Here is an 18,811-nt window from a genome sequence, read left to right as displayed (position 1 = left end):
GATGGTGGGCGGAGTTAAAGCTTCAACACCTCCCATTGTGGGCAGGGATCTCCAGTTTACTTCTGCGTGAAGTAGGCGGTCGCCTTTTTAAGAGACCAGAAAGCAGATTGGAGTCTAGCCATGGTGCTAGACATGACGCTCGTATGTCACAAGCGTCATGGAACCACTTGTTCCTTGTTTACATTTTTTTGCTACATCTGCGTAAACGTTCAGATTTCAAATACAAAGTGCTGACCCCAAGCCACGGATGTAAACCAGTTAAAGTGCAGTGGTCTAAGTACCCGTATTTTCCATATTGTTCAATAAAAAGCATTTTAATCCGATCGCCGGCCATTTGTTTTAATTTTCTCCAATGCTTTTAACTATGCGACCCTATTGGTTGGGATGTGTATTGCACACTGATACGTTACAAAAACAAATAGAACATGGCCGCCGATCGGATTAAAATGCCTTTTATTGAACAATAAGAAACATACGGGTACTTAAATCAGTGCACCTCAACTTGTTACATCCGTGGAATGGGGGTCAGTACTTTATGTTTGAAATCTGAACGTTTATGTAGATGTGGCAATTGTAAATGTTAAAAAATCGCAAACCCAGGAACAAGTGGTTCCATGACAGTCATGTTTCAGGGCTAATAAAACTCCAAAGAAGAAGCAGCTCCTTCTGCCTTATATACAGGGTTGCCATGTCCTTTTATTATAAGCGTCTTTGAGATTCTTTTTCTGTAAAGTTGCTTGTAAAATTGGTTTGTTTTATTGATTGATTGAATACTTTTTTTAGCAGTTTGCAAAAAAAGCACAGGAAAGTACAGTTCAATACAAGGTCTGCTAAGAGGATTTTGAACCCAAGAAAGCCTATGGCTAAGGTCCTTTGTGACAGACAAATTCAATATACAGATATATGCAAAACAAAACATCATAGAAGATAGAGTAAACAGTTGCAGGTTGCGTTTTTTTCTAAATTGTAGTTGCTTATTTGGGCTTGCTTCCCAAAAATCATAATTATCATTTAAACCAGTGGACCGTTCTCAAATATTTTCATGAAATATTTCACATTTTATTGCAAGAGTTTTTGAAAATAGCTGTGCTCAGTAGCTGTGCTCGGCTATGCTCGTGTGGCCTAAATTGCTTCGTTTGGGCTCGTTTTCATATACGTGGTTGCTTGTTTCTCTCACAAAACCTGGCAACGCGGCCTCATGCGGCATATCCGGTCAAAACAACAACAAGGAACTTCACCGTCCCGTGACTCTGAGGAGGAAAAAATATGTAAACATCGCGTCTAAATGTTGGGAAACTAAAACATTTCATATAGATATTATTTTAAAAGCCGAGGCGCTCGGCCTACGTTTAATTAGAAGCACAGTTAACACTGCGAGCGACGACAACAACAACAGTGAGTCAAACCTTTGTGTACTATTTAGCTGCTAAGCTAAAAGCTAATCCACACATAGCAGTTCAAACTGGTACAGTTTCGATGGTGAAATTAGCAGTGTTTCAGTTAAGATGTCATGTGTGTTGATAACAGTTATCAATCTCAGCATGTAACAACAAATGTTATTGTGACATCTTATGTGTGTTGATGAATGATCACATAGAATGCAGAGAGCACCAGTGGTGGGAAAGGTACTCAAATGTTGTACTTAAGTAAAAGTATCAATTCTGCCATGTAGACATACTCTTAAGTCCGGAACTCAAAATTTACTTGAGTAAAAGTACAAAAATATTGGCATCAAAATGTAATTAAAGTACCAAAAGTAAAAGTACTCATTATGCAGGATTCACATTTCCCAGAAGTCCCATTTCACAAGTTTTCAAATATATAAAATGTATGTAAAACGTTTGAAAATAGCAGATCTACAAGTTACAATGCGTCGCATTGTGAGTAACTCCAATGGAAATTGTGGTCCTATGTGTTCAATTCATCAACATAGCATATAAGTAACACCCACCCTGACAAGGACTTGTAATTGTAGGAGTTGAGACATTACATTTAGTTTGACTCAGTTCCCACAGAAATATTGTGAGAATAGCAGCTCTACAAGCTTTTTTTTGCCTCTTTCTGCCAATGTTTCACCAGTTTTTATAGTAACAGTTTGTTAATTATTTCGATGCAGTAATGTTTTTTTTTTTCTTTTCATTTAATTTCTCTTTAGGTATTTAAAAAGTTCTTAAAATTCAGTGATTATCACTTTACTGTTACAGTATCTGGGGACCCTGGCCCACACTGGTCTAATAAACCAAAGGAAACCCTTGTGTGCCTGTGATTTGACTCGCAGCTAGTAGCAGCAGCCAGTAGCAGCAGTAGGGATGGAGGCCTCCAAGTCGTCCAGCAGCACCATGCAGGTGAGCTTCGTGTGTCAGCGGTGCAGCCAGCCTCTGAAGCTGGACACCTCCTTCAACGTCCTGGACCGGGTCACCATCCAGGAGCTCATCGGTAAGGCTTGTTGTCCCATATCTGTGTTGTTGTAGTGAATGCCAGAGTGTTTGCATTGTCCATGTCTCACGGTTAGGGGCTGTCACGATTACAAAGACATATCTGACACATTTACTCATTTTATACTTTCAAAGACATTTTTAAATGGCTGATCGTGACCCGTTGTAAGCTTGTAGATCTGCTACTTTCTTTATTTTTTATTATTATTCGAAAATGTATGAACGTTTTTCCAAATGATTATGACGATTATGCAAAAAGAATTGCGATTGGACAATTATGTAATAATTGTGACAGGCCTACTCACGATACACTTAGAAATGGAATATTAGCCAAACATAGCCGATCGACAAGCTTAAAAGGCGTTGTGAGCTTGTAGATCATCGTTTTTTTTCATCTAAGTAAGTAGGCCGTAGAGGCTTATTGTCAGTGTCGGCGTGAGAAAGCTAGAACCCTGGGAGATGGGTTTTCTAAGGGGGCGCGCAACACCTACCATTAGCTCCAGGTACTTACCGCGCGCCGTGCCGCACCCAAGCCCACGCTACTCGCATGCCGAGGTGCCGGCGGCCGGGATCGAACCCAGAACCTTCCGGTCCAAAGGACAGGAGTCAGACAGATGGACACAGCTAGAAAAGATTTGGTGTAGAAGGGGTGCGAGAGAGTCAACTCATGTCCAGTTTACTAAGTCTAGAGGGTTTAAGGGTCTTGATCCATAGGATGAGAATGAAGCACAGGTGTAGATAATGTCTTGACAGGTATTTCATCGTCCAAAATGTGACCCGTCCGATCTGCCATCAGGTGACTAGCCTCTCTCTCTCTGAACAGCTCCACTGGTCACTGTGACTCCTAGTAGACAGACTGACAGCAATGAAGGGGAGACTGCACCAGAGGTACGCTTGAAACCTCCTTCCTTTCCTTTCTTACAATGTAGGCATTTAGCAGACGCTCGTAAACACAAGGTAGTAACAGATGCATAGAAATAGTCGTGTAGGATCATAGGTAAACCAAGAATCCATCATAATTCTTAAGTTCTGAGATTTAACTGGAAATGTCACTGTAGGCTGGCTGACACTGTACATATATAAAACCTCATTCTACTGTCAATATTCTGTACATAATATACATCCATTCATTGACGATTGATTATATACTGGTGATATACAGTAGTATTGTACATTATACTATAAACATTATTTATTAAGTTATACATTACGCCAGTCCAGTCGGTCTAATTGCAGATGACTAGGCCAGACTTAACTCTACCTATTTTTACCTACCTACCACTCACTGTAATTTTTCTCTGAATGTCTTTTTTCATTTCCTTCCAAGGAGACCTTTGTGGAAAGCAAGCAAGATGGAGTTGCCAGGAAATATATCCCTCCTGCACGGTGAGACCTATGTATTATCCCTAGTTCCAAACGCTGCCTATTTGCTTGTAATGCTTGCTGATTGCTGATCATTCAGTGAGAAATGATGAAGACCTCATAGTGAAACGCATAATTGTTTTGTTATCTCAAACTGCAAATGATGGAAAAATGTTGATTATGATGACACAGAATGTTCCACAGCTGCTTAACACTCTCACAGACAATAAAGTCCTTAGTCTTAATTTAACCTCAGAAGCGTGTGCAAATGGGATCAAATGCCATTTGGTTCCCTTTGTACCCTCTTTGGTGTTAACTCACTTTATACCACTCAATCCCTATTTATACTTCCTTGTACGATGGAGTCGTGTGGCAAAAATATAGAATATTCTTGTAATGACATGCCCAAAATACAGACGTCAGGTTGGAAATGGGGTTAAATAAACACTGAGGATTTTGCCGTGTGCAGGATGATGTCGACAGAGAGCGCCAACAGCTTCACTCTGATAGGAGAGGCGTCTGACGGAGGAACCATGGAGAACCTGAGCCGCAGACTCAAGGTGAGCCCTGCACTAACACCACCGCTGTCCCATCCACCATCTCTCACTGTTGTCCCATCCACCATGTCTCACTGTTGTCCCATCTACAACCATGTCCCATCTCTTGACGGTTTCCTTTTTAAATATTCCTATAGGGGCAGTGGTTCCCAAACCTTTTAGCTCGAGACTCAAAAGAGTAATTACCGTAGACGTTTGCCCGGGACCCAAACTAGTGAAAATAGCAAATCTACAATCTCACAACGCGTGGCTTCGCGTCGTGTTGAAAGCTTGCAGATTTGCTATTTTCACTGCTTCTTAAAAAAGTATTTTGATTTTATTTATAAGATACTTAGAAAAATGTTGGAATTGATTTAATTGATGAAAAGTTGTGATGTGTGTGTTAAATGTAGGAAACAAAACATAAAGGGGATATTTACTCGCTACCCATAAAAATTGGTCCGCGACTCGAAACTATAGGGGGGTTCCAAATGCACCCTTGCAGGTCTGTAACTCTGAGAGTGTACACATTAGGGATGCCACCGAATATTCGAATTTTCGAATATTCGTTACAGTCTCCATAATCGAAAATGATTTTTAAAATTCGATTTTAATTATATATATTTTTTATTATTTTTTAAGATTTTTTTTTTTTTTTTACTTTTTTTTTTTTTTTTACTTTTTACTTTTGTATGCCTTAGTTTCAATCAAAATATATGCTAATACTAATAATAGTAATATTATAGTCTTAATAATTGTAAATGGCCACAGTTTCAGAGCGTTTCGCTGTTTCAGCCCAGCCCAAACATGAACTCTGCAGCCGCACTGAGGCCCCTGCTGGAAAGCATCCCAGCCCAAACATTAACGTAACTGATAATTGGGCCGCGCAACCCGGAAATGACCGTAATAATGCTAAAACAGGAGCGAAAATATTTTTCAAAAAAAAAAAAAGAAAAAAAAAAAAACTTTTTTTTTTTTTTGAAAAATATTTTTCAAAAAACGGCGCTGTCGAATAATCGAAAAATATTCGCCAGGGCTGTCCGAATTTCGAATTGGCTGAAGGTCAGATTGTGGCATCCCTAGTACACATGGAGTGACCTTAACCCTAATCCAAAAAAGATGACTGTGTGTGTGTGCCTGTCCCGTGTCTCTGCAGGTTACCAGCAACCTGTTTGACATCATGTCTGGACAGACGGACGTGGACCACCCGCTGTGTGAGGAGTGTACGGACACACTGCTGGACCACCTGGACACACAACTCAACATCACAGAGAACGAATGCCAGAACTACAAGTAAATACAAGCCCACTGCGCTCACATTAAAAAACCTATATACTTCGTCATATGACAAATACCAAAAATGGCTGATCTGCAAGCTCAATTGTGAACTTTGGGAGCTTGTAGATCGGTTATTTTCGCCGAATGGTTACTTATAATAACAAAGGTACATGCTTAAAAATAAGCCATCTGATGTCCGCATAAGCGCACCACTTACATAGATGCACTGCGGCACAACAGCGGAGCTAACAACACTGTAAAGCTCAAGTCCCTGATGCTAGACAGGAGGGTGTGGAGGGCAGCGAGTTCAGGGGTCCCGAATTGGTGTTGGCAAGACCACACTCTCGCGTTGCATCGCAAATATATAACGCCCACCCAACTTCTGACCAATCTCACTGTCCGAACTGGATAGTCAGAAGAACATCTAGGGGTGCAGCCGCTCAGTCCGTTCATTTTGTAGTTATCACCCACCCTGTCCGAAGACATTTCGGATGTCAGTTGGAGCATGTAGGCCCCTTTTATAATGCTACTTACCAAGGAGGCTAGCTAAAGTATAGCTATGTTATGTCCCTATCGGGACATAACATAGCTATACCTTATCAGCAAAAATCTGCGGTTTTGTGGCAGAAACAGCCAGTTCCTGTTCTTTCATTTCAACCAATCAGAAGAAGGTATGGGGCTATGGGCGGTCCTTGGCAAAACACTGTCGTAGACCGTATTTACGCTTCCCTGCACACAAGACGGAGCCTAATGTGAGTGACCTGACCTGTCCCTGACCCCTCTGTCTGTAGGCAGTGCCTGGAGCTGCTGTCCCAGCTGCGGGTGGAGGAGGAGGACAGCCTGCTGGCGGAGCTCCGTCAGCTGAACGAGGAGGAGGAGGCGCTGGTCCAGGAGCTGGAGGCGGTGGAGGAGCAGAGGGCCGCCGTGGCCCTGGAGGTCACCCAGGGACGCACGCACTCCCAGCAGCTGGACACCGAGGAGCTGCAGTGAGTAGGAGGACAGTCACACTTTGTTGTCACATCACAGGTTTACAGGTGTAAAGAAGTAGGCGAAGTGAGAGGTTGAGTGAGAGCAGAAGAGATAGAAACATGTAAAATAAAACTAATAAAGATATATATAGATGGCGTATGTATGTGATAGCAGAGAACATGATGTTTAGAACATTAGCCTCAATTGCAGGTGTGTACAGAGGTGTGTGTAGAGTGAAGGAGAGGGAGAGAGAGAGTATGGCTGCACCACTCGGTAGCTTTCTTCGATTACTGTTTCGATTAATCGAGAAGCGTTTTAAAAATTATATTTCATAACAAGTTTCGTCTATCAACAAATCAATTAACTGTTATTTCAGACTTTGCCGCACAGTGTCGTGCTAAAATAATGAAAATAGCAGATCTACTGTACAAGTTGACAACTGGTGTGGTCTATGTACATGTTAGCCACCTGACAGTCAGTGACACTAACATCTCCCTCACGGTGTGCGTGTGTGTGTGTGTCAGGTACCAGAAGGAGTACAGTGAGTTCAAGCGTCAGCAGCTGGAGCTGGATGACGAGTTGAAGAGCGTGGACAACCAGATGCGCTACTGTCAGACCCAACTGGACCGCCTGAAGAAGACCAACGTCTTCAACGCTACCTTCCACATCTGGTAACACACACACATCCAGAGTAATAGTCTCATACCCCTTAGAATAACGGTCCCTTTCACAAACTGTTGGGGGTTATTAATGACTTTAAATGTTTAATAGTTAATTATTACAAATTATTGGCACAGCAGTGCTCAGTGATGTCTCTGCTACGTCCAATGAGCAAACTACATACAGTTCATATGCCTACTGTCAGCTCACAAGACACTTACTGAATCTATAATTATAATTATAATAAATCCATTGATTTGCAACTTTATTAAGAAAATAACTAGTTAAAAGGCTATAAAAAAAGGGAGATTACTGAATAGCACTTTGTCCTCTGTACTGCCACCAGGCACAGTGGTCAGTTTGGAACCATCAACAACTTCCGACTGGGTCGCCTTCCCAGCGTCCCTGTGGAGTGGAATGAGATCAATGCTGCCTGGGGACAAACCGTACTGCTGCTGCACGCACTGGCCAACAAGATGGGCCTGCGCTTCCAGAGGTGCGCGCGCGCGCACACACACACACACACACACACACACACACACACACACACACACACACACACACACACACACACACACACACACACACACACACACACACACACACACACACACACACACACACACACACACACACACACACACACACACACACACACACACACACACACACACACACACACCCCCCCCCCCCCCAGATAGACACAGATAGTTTGACTTCTTCAATAACACAATGAAAACTCTTAATGGGATTCAAACTTTGTCAGTAGATCAATATGCAGAAGTGGATCAATAACACAAAGAAGATATGTATGCTATGGTGTTTCTGGTTGAACCACTTGACTGGTTTGATTCAAATACTGGAATTTTACATCCACTGTAGAAGACCTGGATAGTCAGAGGATGTGCGTTTAATTTGTTGTTTAAGCCACTGAACCCCAGCATCCATATTCTGGGGTTGAACACTAGCCAAAAATAGCATTTTCCATTCCATAGATCTACAAGCTCACGGTGGATCGCCATCGTGAGCTTGTACTTGTAGATCTGCTATTTCTTGCGAAGAGATTCGTTGTAGAATGTAAGTGGTCAAAGTGCAGTTGTAACTCTGAAGTCCAGTTCTCTAAGACGACAGGGGTTTGAAGTGTTTAAGCCACCCATGCCAGGATGCATTACTCAACTGTCATCCATCGGTTGCAGGTATCGCCTGGTGCCGTACGGAAACCACTCTTTCCTGGAGTCACTGACTGACAAGTCCAAGGTAAACAACTTTATAAACCTTAATAAACCACACTGGCTGTGGTTTGTCACATGTGCACTGATATTCCCTTTAACAACATTAACCCTAGCATCTCTATTTTTGGGAAAGACATAAATAGGCAAAGATTATGGCGAAAATAGCCGATCTGCTATTTTTGGCAAAGCAATTTGGTGTAGAGGGGGAAAAAGGGTCAGGGGAAATAAAAATGAAAAAATAAAATAAAAAAATATGTATGTTAAATGCTGTATTCAGTTATGTTTCCAGGACTTTGTTATGTTTTATCCTCAAATGTCTTTTAACCAAGATGTGTGTATGATTTGTGTGTTATTTGCAATTCAAATAAACTAGATAAATGTTTGTCTGCCATTTGCATGGATTAAAGTTCTCAGTCGCTTCAGTCATTTGTGAGCTTGTAGATCGACTATTTTCAGTCATTAGTTATATTGAGATTAAAAGAGTATTTTAAGTGGTCAAACTAACTAGGAATAGAGTACATGTTCAGAAGTATCTTCCATTAAAACCCTAATGGGCTCGGATATTTCATACAAGCAAAGCTTAAAGCCTCAATCTGTGATTTCTTCAACCGGTTGGCTGTATGTAGAACAGCAAGAACATAATAGCTTTATAACGATAATGGCTAAACATCATAATTCTACATATTGTGCTACATTGTTTAGGAAACTGAGCGCGAGGGGCGGGGGTCCTTTCATGCTGTTTCACAAATCACAGATTTAGAATTCAGTCATGATATTTACATTTTTCTTAATTCCATGCATTGTCTCTTGGTGTGCCTTTCAGGAACTGCCTCTGTACTGCTCAGGAGGCCTGCGCTTCTTTTGGGACAACAAGTTCGACCACGCCATGGTGGCGTTCCTCGACTGCGTCCAGCAGTTCAAAGAGGAGGTGGAGAAGGGAGACACAGGCTTCTGTCTGCCCTACAGGCAAGTGCCTGAAAACGTTCTGGTGGGATGAATGGGAGCGTATTATTCAGGTTATAAGGGAGACCACCATTTGATGATCTATCACTTTGAACCTGGCACCTCTATTTTGAGCATGTTATATTATTATAGGTGCAATAAACAAGTGAAAAAAGCACGCACATCAGGGCCAGGTGCAGGGGCAGAAACAAATATCCAGGCCGCAAACTGGGTCATTACAATTTATTAACACACAAAGTGTGACGCTTTGAGTCTAGGTGGCTATTTCCTCAGGTCTGAGGCAATTCATCAGACCATTCATTGGGTGTAATCAGGAGATACTGACCTACCCGGAGGCAGAGCAGTCCCCACAACATGATTTACGATTATGTGCCTATCGGTATATAACTCGGACGGCGATGAGTAGGCTTAAGCGAACGTCGCAACATTTGGGACGGCAACTTACTCGCTTCAGCTCGCTCGGTGGTCCCTCTCGTGGCTCCAGTTCGCTTGAGACTGCACGCCTCTAAACCGAAACTTAACTTTATACAGTATAAGTCATCTCTGTCGGTAGGTCAGTATGTCGCTTACTTCGCCCATTCAATGGTCTGATTCAAGGTGATGTCCCATTCAATGCATTGATAACATCCGAATCAGGTGGACCGTCACACTTTGTGTGATAATGCATTCTAAGACTTATGGAGCATGACTCAGTGTGCTGCACATTTCAAAAAAGACTTCAAATATTTGTTTATATTGTCAAACACAGCAAAAAAAAAGGACACCACAGACTTTTGTGTTGTTAGTTGGCTTTCATAGTGTATGTGACCATTCCATTGTATGTGTTTTACTTGCATGGTTTTAGGATGGACGTGGAGAAGGGCAAGATCGAAGACACGGGAGGCAGCGGCGGTTCGTACTCCATCAAGACCCAGTTCAACTCGGAGGAGCAGTGGACCAAGGCCTTGAAGTTCATGCTGACCAACCTCAAGTGGGGACTGGCCTGGGTCTCCTCTCAGTTCTACAACCGATAGGTTTGGTTCCTGCTCAAGGGAACAAGGGACTGGAACCGTGCACCCGTTGGACATAATGGACGTCGTGTTGTTAACAAGAATCCTATAAAAGTATTATAGGAGGTCCGCTAACATTCTTTGTGGACTCTAGTGGTTGAATTCTGCAGGAAGGCGTGGAGCAGTGGTTCTCAGTGTGGGGTCCGTTCAGGCAGGGACGCTCAGGGTTACTTGAGGGGGTTCCAAATGGACTCTTACAGGTCTATAACTCTGACAGTGTACAAATGCACTCTCAGAGTTATGGGGCCCCTTTAATTAAAACAAAAAAGTTTAAGAACCACTGGCTTGGAGACATGTCAGAACACTTACATCAATACTTTGATCATAGAGTGATCTTCAACCCATGTTGAACTTTGGTAGAACCTTGGTTTGTAATAGCTACCAGGGCATGATCAGCATAAATCTAAATATTTTACAAAATCATCTTTATCTGTTGCATTCTATGCTCTGTGAGTTAAGACACCAGAAGTAGATACTAGATCCATTTAAACCACTACTGGTTGACAAGAGATATGGTATGACGCTCAAAGTTTAATATAAATGATATGCTGCCTAAACAGGCTTTCCATTTATAGCAGTAGACACGTAGGCAACTTTAACCACTTAAACCCTACTTAGTTGACCGGGGCCCCCCAGGGCTCTGTACTTGGTCCCTCTACACCAAATCTCTGCCAAAAATTGGCCTTAGAATAGGGACGCAAGGGTTCACGTGGTTAATGTGCTTAAAAAAAAGTGAGATTTTTGAGGCCTGCTTTGCCAATGCAGAAAGTGAATGGATTCACTACTTCCAGTTGTTTATCACAGGATGAGCAACAGCTAAAATATTTTTGTGCTTGTATCATGACCGGGTTAACTGTACAACCAACGGTTCTACCGAGGTCCAAAGCTCCAGTCAGTGCTCCACAGTGTGCAGTGATGTACAGTACAGACACATTTCAGCTGCCAAAACAAACACTGATGGACTCTAATCACTAAAGCTGCCAAGACAGGCTAAGGAAATGGCTGCTGAGATGTATGTATATATGTCCTCCTGTCAGCTGTAGAAACAGAACTTCACCATAGGAGCATGGTTAGTTGACTCCTGTGCACACAGCAAAATCCTCTGAGTTCATTTAACTCTTGGGTTTACAAATGTAACCCATTTGGTTAAATTTGTATACTCCCAAGAGATGCAAAATGGATAATTGAACATGTAGGATTTTACTGTGTAGCCGTCTCAATAACCAGTGGACTTGTGTACATTGACTAATACCTTGTATCTGTGTTTCCACGTAGACGGATAAGCATGCACTGTCAACAATACTTACCCTACAAACAGTACCTTTACGCACTGACACCCTTATACAAACCATGTGATTAATGTTCAAAACATTTACAGAACGTTTGAGTTTCACCCACACAGTTATTTTCAGGCATTTAGGCTGATTAGACCCCTTGTTATAGAATTAGACCTGTCAGTTATGTAAGCGCCTGTTAGGGGGTTGCCACAATTTGATCGGCTGCGCCCCGGGCGTCGTAGCCAACGCAAGCTGAGACTTATCGATGTGTCAATTTCCGTAAATGTCTTGTGCAGAAGCAGTCTAATCAGCCAAAGTCTCTCTAATCACCTGTGTGGGTGACATGGAGCTTGGCTCCGATGACTGGGGTTGGATTGTAGGATTTTGGTAATTCAATTGTACATTAAACACTAACATTACTGTTAATAGAGACGTATGCTTTAAAGCAACTATTGTGTAACACTGCATGCTTTACAATAAAGTGATTTTTGTGACATGCAAGTTATTTCTTCCCCCAAATCAATCAAAACAAACGGCAACAGTCGAACCAAATGTTGGTTTTAATGCTTTCATATTCAGTTCTGTTGAGGATTTGAACCTCTCCTCACAACAGCCATTCATAGTCAGCCCCCTGCTGAAGATAACAAAACCACATGAGAAGGGGCTGGAAATCTCATGAAAAAACATGTACTGAACCGCTGAAAGAACAAAGTCCAACTTTCAGTTATCTAATACAATAATTCAAAAAGGTCAAAACCAGGCAAATCCTTGTGTACAAATGACCCTAGTTTGCATCACAACATCACATTTCCAAAGCTCTGAACATCAACTTTGGTCATCAGTATATCCCCCTTCTCAAATATGTCCCAGTCTCAAACTCGGAAGGGAGGGGATCGTCTCGCGTAGCCAGACGATCGGAGATCTCAGCCTACCAATAGGTCTGGCGAAATTCAATGAAAGGACAGTGGTTCTCGAAGTGAGGTCCACACTCCAGGGACTTTCAGAGTTGTGGGGGTCCTTGAAATTTAAAACTTTGAGAACCACTGATGTAGGGACTAGAAGAACTACTGTAGAAGAACCTCCGATTAACAAATCTACTGCTTTCATTGGAGAACCCAATCCTGATACCATCCCAATAGTAAGGACCTCAAATAAGGCTTTGCATTGGTTCTGCAATGCATTTATTTTTTTCTTGTTTCCACCCAGTTCTAGCCCCTAAATTAAATCTAGATCAGTGGTTCCTGAGAATGTGGCCAGAATGCCCCAGGATCGGAGCCGGAGGGTGGGCTGGGGTGTCGCTCCTGATGAAACCTTCTTTCTCACGCTTTGGGAAGGGAGGGTTTGAATTTGAGCACAGACTTGAAGAGAAGACGAGCCCTTTTTATGAAATACTTGGGGAAAGAAGAAAAAGAACGCATTGGATGAGCTGGATAGCCAGATGGAGAACAATCTGACGATGGTTTATAAGGTCTGTGAAATTTAAGCTGCTGAAAGATAACACCTTCACTACAACACATGCGTATCGGGTACTTAATGGATGGCCTCAAGGTTTTTCTTTTTTTAAAAGGTTTGAAAACAATCAAACTTTTCAACTTTAAGTGATGTTTCCTTTGTACTAGTGAAGAGTGCCGCTCCTCCTCTGACCAGCTCTTCCAGCAGAAGCCAGAAAAAACAAGCTCAGAACACAACCAAAGAGTGGAGCTGGAAAAATTAAAACCGTGTCTATGGAGTAAAGCGGTTTGCACCCATTTTTTTGGAAGATTTGAAAATCTTGAAAGTGTCCGCAGCCCACCCATCAGACCACTTAACACGTTAAGTGTTAAGTGGTCAGGCCTGCGTGCAGTGTCAATCAAACTATTTGATAATGGAAGCAACTTAAGTTGCCAATTCTAAAATTGAAAACAAAATTTAAGGTTTTAAAGAAAAAATACCATAACTTTATCTTTACATTAGTATTATTATTATTTATATTAATGTTATATTATCCATACAATCCTAGTGTTTGGCAATTATTTGGGGAGCCAAATAAGTCTGAGACTTAATGGATGGCCTCAAGCTTTTTTTAAAGGTTGGAAAGTAACCAGATTCAACCTCAAGTGATGTCTCCATGGTAGTTTAGAGTGAAGCCCCCTGTGCCCTCCTCCTCTGACCAGCTCTTCCAGCAGAAAGAGTACAAAGTGCCGAGCCAGAAAAACACAAGCTCAGAAGACGACCAAAGCCTCCAAGAGTGGAGCTGGAAAAATGTGAACTCTGGTCAAAAGTAACAGCACAGGCAGTCTAAGGAGTAAAGCGGTCCCCCAACCATTTATGGCTCAGGGCCCATTTGAACATTTTGAAAGGCCTGATCAATCATCTATTGTGTTCCAGCTTGGATCATTGGAACAAACGTAGTATACTTTAAAGTTCCCAATTATCACAATGAACAAAAACAATTTATGGTTTTAAATAAAGAATAGCATTACTTTATATTATTATTTAATTTTACATTATCCATAAAATTCTAGTGTTTTGCCAATTATTTGGGGGGGGCAACTTGCATTATCCTCACGGTCCACAGGTTGAGAATCACTGATCTAGATATTATAATAATAATAATATCTAAAATGTATATAGCGCTTTTTCTAAGTACCCAAAGACTTTACATGGGAGGGAGGAGAAAACAACAAAAGAAAAAGAACTTCACCATCGCTACGCGAGACTAGGGAGAGGGAGGGCTTTGAAAGTTGATCATCTAGTACTGAGAGAAAAACTGACTTCAATAAAAATTATGTGAAAATATAGTACTGAGAGAAATAAGCTTGTGACAGATGAGACCGTTTCAAGCAACGGCGTTATGAAAAATTCTTCAACTTCCACAAAAATGGAGTCTCTGAAAGCACTGGTTCTCAACATCGGGTTTGGGGTCCACCAGTGGTAACCTGACGCTCCCAGATCCAAGAAGCTTGCTCCAGGGTCAGGTTACACCAGTGGTCCAAATGGACCCTTACAGAGAGTTACAGACCCGAAGGCGCTCGGGTGGTGCAGTGGTAAAGTGCCTGCCCACCACTGCAGAGGTTGTGGGTTCGAATCCACCGTGGTGCATCCGTCGAGCGTCTACACGAATACAATTGGCCCGTGCTCTGGGGAGGGAAGCCGGGAGCTGGAGGGTGATATTTGTCACTGCACGTAACCCAGGCAGGTGAGTCAGTAGGATACAACAGCAGTGACAACACACACGTGTGTGGAGAGGAATCAACTGGAATAAAAGATGATAAAAAACACCCAAAAAAAAGCAGATTTTTCAAGCAGATTAGGGTCTCTGAAACAGGGGGTCCTTGAAATGAAAAAGTTTGAGAATCGTGGAACTAAACAATACTGGAACCTTAATCTACACCGTAACATCCTTAACTCAGAGAGCGCACTAATACCGGTCCGTTTGGTTCCATTTGTACACTCTCTGAGTTACAGACCTGTTAGAGGACAAGACCACTTTGGTAGAGGTTTGGGTTGTGTAGTTACCTTGCCATGCAACTCCAAAGGTGGGCAAGAAATTAAAAAAAACTTCAACATTGACTAGAAACTGATGATTCAAAATGTGCTCGTTCGTTTACGGGCTTAAAAGAGCTCCTCCAGTGCCTCGTCACCGTACGATGCAAGTCAATGATGAGCATATTTTAAATGATCAATTTCTAGTCAATGGAGAAAATATTTTTGATTTCTTGCCCACCTTTGTTGTTACATCATGGCAAGGTAACTACACAACCCAAACCTCTACCAAAGTGGTCTTGCCCTTTAAGTGTCCCTTTGGACCTCTGGTTGAGGGGGACGCGAAGTTGAGAACCAGCGTGTTAAAGCTTCCGGTACATGGCACGACCACACAGCCAGTCAGCCGGGGGACAACATCTTTGGGTTCTACCCACTGGCAGACCTTTGCAGGATGGGTGGGGGGGTATATCTGTGTATGCCCCTTCTCCCCCACAACACCCAGCTGTGTGTGGAGGAGTCTTTGAGATCTGAGGGTGCATTCGTCAGCGCAGGACGAAGGTGGGCGAGTGTCCCACCCCCCCCCGGCTTCAGTTGGAGTTGGAGGCACTTCTGTTGTAGGAGGAGGAGAAGGAGGTGGAGGGAGCGGGCGGGGCCGGGGGCGTCCCGCCGGGGCCCTGGGCCCTGCGGGGCATGAGGAACGGGTCGCTGGCAAGCTGCAACACGTCCACGCGGTCCTCCTTGCGGTACGCCAGGCACCGACGGATGAACGCCTGGGAGAGGAGAGAGAGGGGGAGAATCAGAATGGAGAGACATTAAGATGTGATATATACACATTGGACATGCACATCGTTGCTGTCGGGCAGAAACCTCTTGTCTCCATGTTTTAACTTTTGGTGTTTTTTTGTAAATTGACGGCCTACTTGATCGTACTAGAGCGTCACACAAAAGTTTCAAAAGAAGCAGATCCGCAAGCTCGAAACGTATAGATATATATACACACACACACAGCATAATCCAGCTGGAACAGTATATACATGAGGTTAGACAACAAGGTGGTAGCACCTCGGTAGGTCCACATACCAGCAGCTATGTACATGAGATTATACATTTATGTGCGAAAGAGTGTCAGCGCGTTGTACATGAGATGAAGTGAAGGGAGGGAGAGAGAAAGGTGCATGTCATTCATGTCACTGGAGGCTTAATCTTTTTTATTTCCAGATTTAGTAATGTTACATTTTGGCAGAGTCTGCTTTTTTGGGGTGTTCGTTTATGAGTTAAAAGTGTGACTTTGAGACCTGTTTAACACTGAAGTGTAAGTCAATGAGACGACAATTTTGGAATACCATGTCAAATGAACCTATAACCTTTTAAACATATACATATTTCTTCTCTTTAAAAAAGAGAAATATGGAGACCAATTTATTTAAAACTAGAAGATGCATTGACTTCCTATTTACAGAGAGACACATACAGTAGCTACAGTACAAAATAAATGGTTTGGTTGAACAAGTAGTAGTAAATTAAGCTTACTGCCGTCATACAACAATGCGTCTTGCCTAAAAGAACCGACCTTCAAGATCTTCTAGCGCAGTGGTTATCTAAAAGTGTGGTCCAGAGACTCTCAGGATTCCAATTTGACCCTTATAAGTCTGTAACTCTAACAGTACATACATGGATCAGTTAAGGTCCATTTGTATACTGGCAGAGTTAAGGGGGTTCCGTGAAATGCAAACGTTTGAGAACCACTGTTCAAGCATAAGTGGAGCATCCTTACGCACCTTGGCTTCCGTGGTGACCACCGGTTTTGGGGGAAACTGCACGTCTGTGGCTTTAAGGATGGTGTTCTCCTGGAGGATGTCCTGCTGGGACTGGTTGTGGCCGAACGGCTGCGCAGAGCAAAACAATCAGGCACATAAATCCACATGATCCAATTATTTGGTTATCGCTTTGACATTATTTTTCAAGGCATTGCTTGCTCTATTGTACAGTACACCGAGGAGGGGAAGGAGAGAGAGTGCAGGCAGAGGAGACGAGGGCATGAATCTGATACAATTATTCTGCTTGAGCCATTTGTACAATAATCAGTAGCGAGGAAATCATTCAAAGAGCGGAATCCTCAACGTTCGTTGAATTCTGAGTTAAATGAACAGTCAAGCCGAATTTATGTTGCGTAGAACGATGGCGAGGCTCGCCTAAATGAACTAATCTACAAGCTGACAACGTGCTGCAAGGCAACGTGTTGTCAGCTTGTAGATCAGTGGTTTTAGGCAAGTGACACTGTTGTGTGATGGAGTATAAATTAAAGGGAAATCGTTCATATCGCTCACGAGTGCCTCGCTATGAGCTTGTAGATCTGCTATCTTTTGGAAAGAAAGATTTGTGCCAATCTTTGAATATATATCGTTGCTGTACGACAGAAACCAGTTTTCAGGAAATGACAAAAACTAAACAAAAAGTGGAGTTGGGAGGTTTTGTTCATCATTGATAAGAACAGCTAAATGGACCTCAAAGCTCACAATGAGGTTGGAGGGCAAAAGGGGGTGGAGCCTGGAGTCAGCAAAACCAGCTAACTCCACCCCCTTTGGTGGACTTAGCTGGTTTAGCAGAACGTTTGAGGATCCAATGGAGTTAGTTGGTTTTGTCAGAAGCGCTTTTTAATACTTTTCATTGGTTCAATATTTTTTGAATCAACACACAGACATAAAGGGTGTTCAATAGCACTGATTTATGGAAAAAAAAGGAGTTAGCTGGTTTCTGCCGAACAGCAACAATATATTTTTAAGCGAACATTTTAACTCAAATCTTTGCTTCTGGGGATTCTACAAATGTCTTCTAAAATGTCTTCTAAAATCAGTTTTTTGAAAAAAATCTTGCTATAATATCAGTGGTTCTCAAAACTGGCCGTGGACTCCCATCTCAAAGTATTTCGTTCCAGGGACCCAAAGAAGTTGTAACAGAGTTAAAAATGTCGCTTTGAAAAATATATATTCAAAGCTTCAAGAGTTCATCTTTTGCCACACAGTCCGGTGCAGAATGTACGTGTGTGGTTTACCTTGCGTCCGTACAGGCTCTGGTAGAAGATAACCCCCACCGACCACACATCCACCTTGCTGGAGATTTTGGGGGGCTCCTTGCCCACCACAAAGCACTCAGGAGGCAGGTACCTGGAAACCACAGCGGTCAAACACAAGACTCAGTGTGGCACACGCCAAAAAGACGGGTCAGGTGTGTGTGTACGCTGTATTACTATACTTGTGAGGGCCAAATGTCCCCACAAGTGTAGTGGAATTTGAGAAAAACGATTTTGTGAGGACATGGTTGTTTTATGGTTAAAGAAATCTTTGTAGAGAGGCTTGAAATGAGGAAAATATTCAGATTGAACATTTAGAGGTTAGGGTTGAAGTTATGCGTGTAACCTTGTAGATCTACAATTTTCAGCTTTAGATTTAGGGGTTAAAATGGCTCAATTATTTTTTTGTACAAATTTTGAGGTCCTCACAAATATAGTAATACAAACGTACACAGGTAGGTGTGTGTGTAGGGCTGTCACGATTACAAATAAAAGAATTAAGTCGACGATTGATT

General features: G+C 42.4%; 2 protein-coding genes across 5 annotated transcripts in view; one reads left to right on the top strand and one right to left on the bottom strand.

The window, feature by feature from the left end:
* Nucleotides 1-1,217: 1,217 nt before the first annotated feature.
* Nucleotides 1,218-15,009, top strand: becn1 (beclin 1, autophagy related). Of its 4 annotated transcripts, XR_014602203.1 has the most exons (13): nucleotides 1,218-1,395; nucleotides 2,279-2,436; nucleotides 3,259-3,323; nucleotides 3,763-3,821; nucleotides 4,267-4,357; nucleotides 5,490-5,626; nucleotides 6,403-6,597; nucleotides 7,105-7,251; nucleotides 7,587-7,736; nucleotides 8,437-8,497; nucleotides 9,296-9,438; nucleotides 10,280-14,656; nucleotides 14,713-15,009. XR_014602203.1 is itself a non-coding variant. In XM_084077796.1 (12 exons), the coding sequence occupies exons 2-12, from the start codon at nucleotides 2,310-2,312 to the stop codon at nucleotides 10,446-10,448; spliced, it is 1,344 nt and encodes a 447-aa protein (XP_083933922.1). In that variant the 5' UTR covers nucleotides 1,218-1,395; nucleotides 2,279-2,309; the 3' UTR covers nucleotides 10,449-15,009. The 4 variants fall into 4 exon arrangements, 3 of the variants coding, with proteins under 3 accessions (XP_083933922.1, XP_083933924.1, XP_083933923.1); XM_084077796.1 differs by having other exon boundaries at nucleotides 10,280-15,009; XM_084077798.1 differs by having other exon boundaries at nucleotides 2,246-2,436; nucleotides 10,280-15,009.
* The window catches only part of LOC311059755 (serine/threonine-protein kinase tousled-like 2), a 30,789-nt gene continuing 24,276 nt past the window's right edge, over nucleotides 12,299-18,811 (bottom strand). Inside the window, exons 18-20 of the mRNA XM_084077795.1 lie at nucleotides 18,279-18,390; nucleotides 17,005-17,112; nucleotides 12,299-15,996 (exon numbers count right to left, since the gene is read on the bottom strand). Coding sequence (XP_083933921.1) covers nucleotides 15,814-15,996; nucleotides 17,005-17,112; nucleotides 18,279-18,390 — 403 coding nt within the window. The 3' untranslated portion in view covers nucleotides 12,299-15,813. The remainder of the gene's footprint in view (nucleotides 15,997-17,004; nucleotides 17,113-18,278; nucleotides 18,391-18,811) is intronic.

The sequence above is a fragment of the Gymnoscopelus microlampas genome, assembly GCF_963454915.1.
Source record: "Gymnoscopelus microlampas genome assembly, chromosome: 14".
NCBI classification, from domain to species: domain Eukaryota; kingdom Metazoa; phylum Chordata; class Actinopteri; order Myctophiformes; family Myctophidae; genus Gymnoscopelus; species Gymnoscopelus microlampas.
This window is presented reverse-complemented; position numbering and strand designations above follow the sequence as displayed.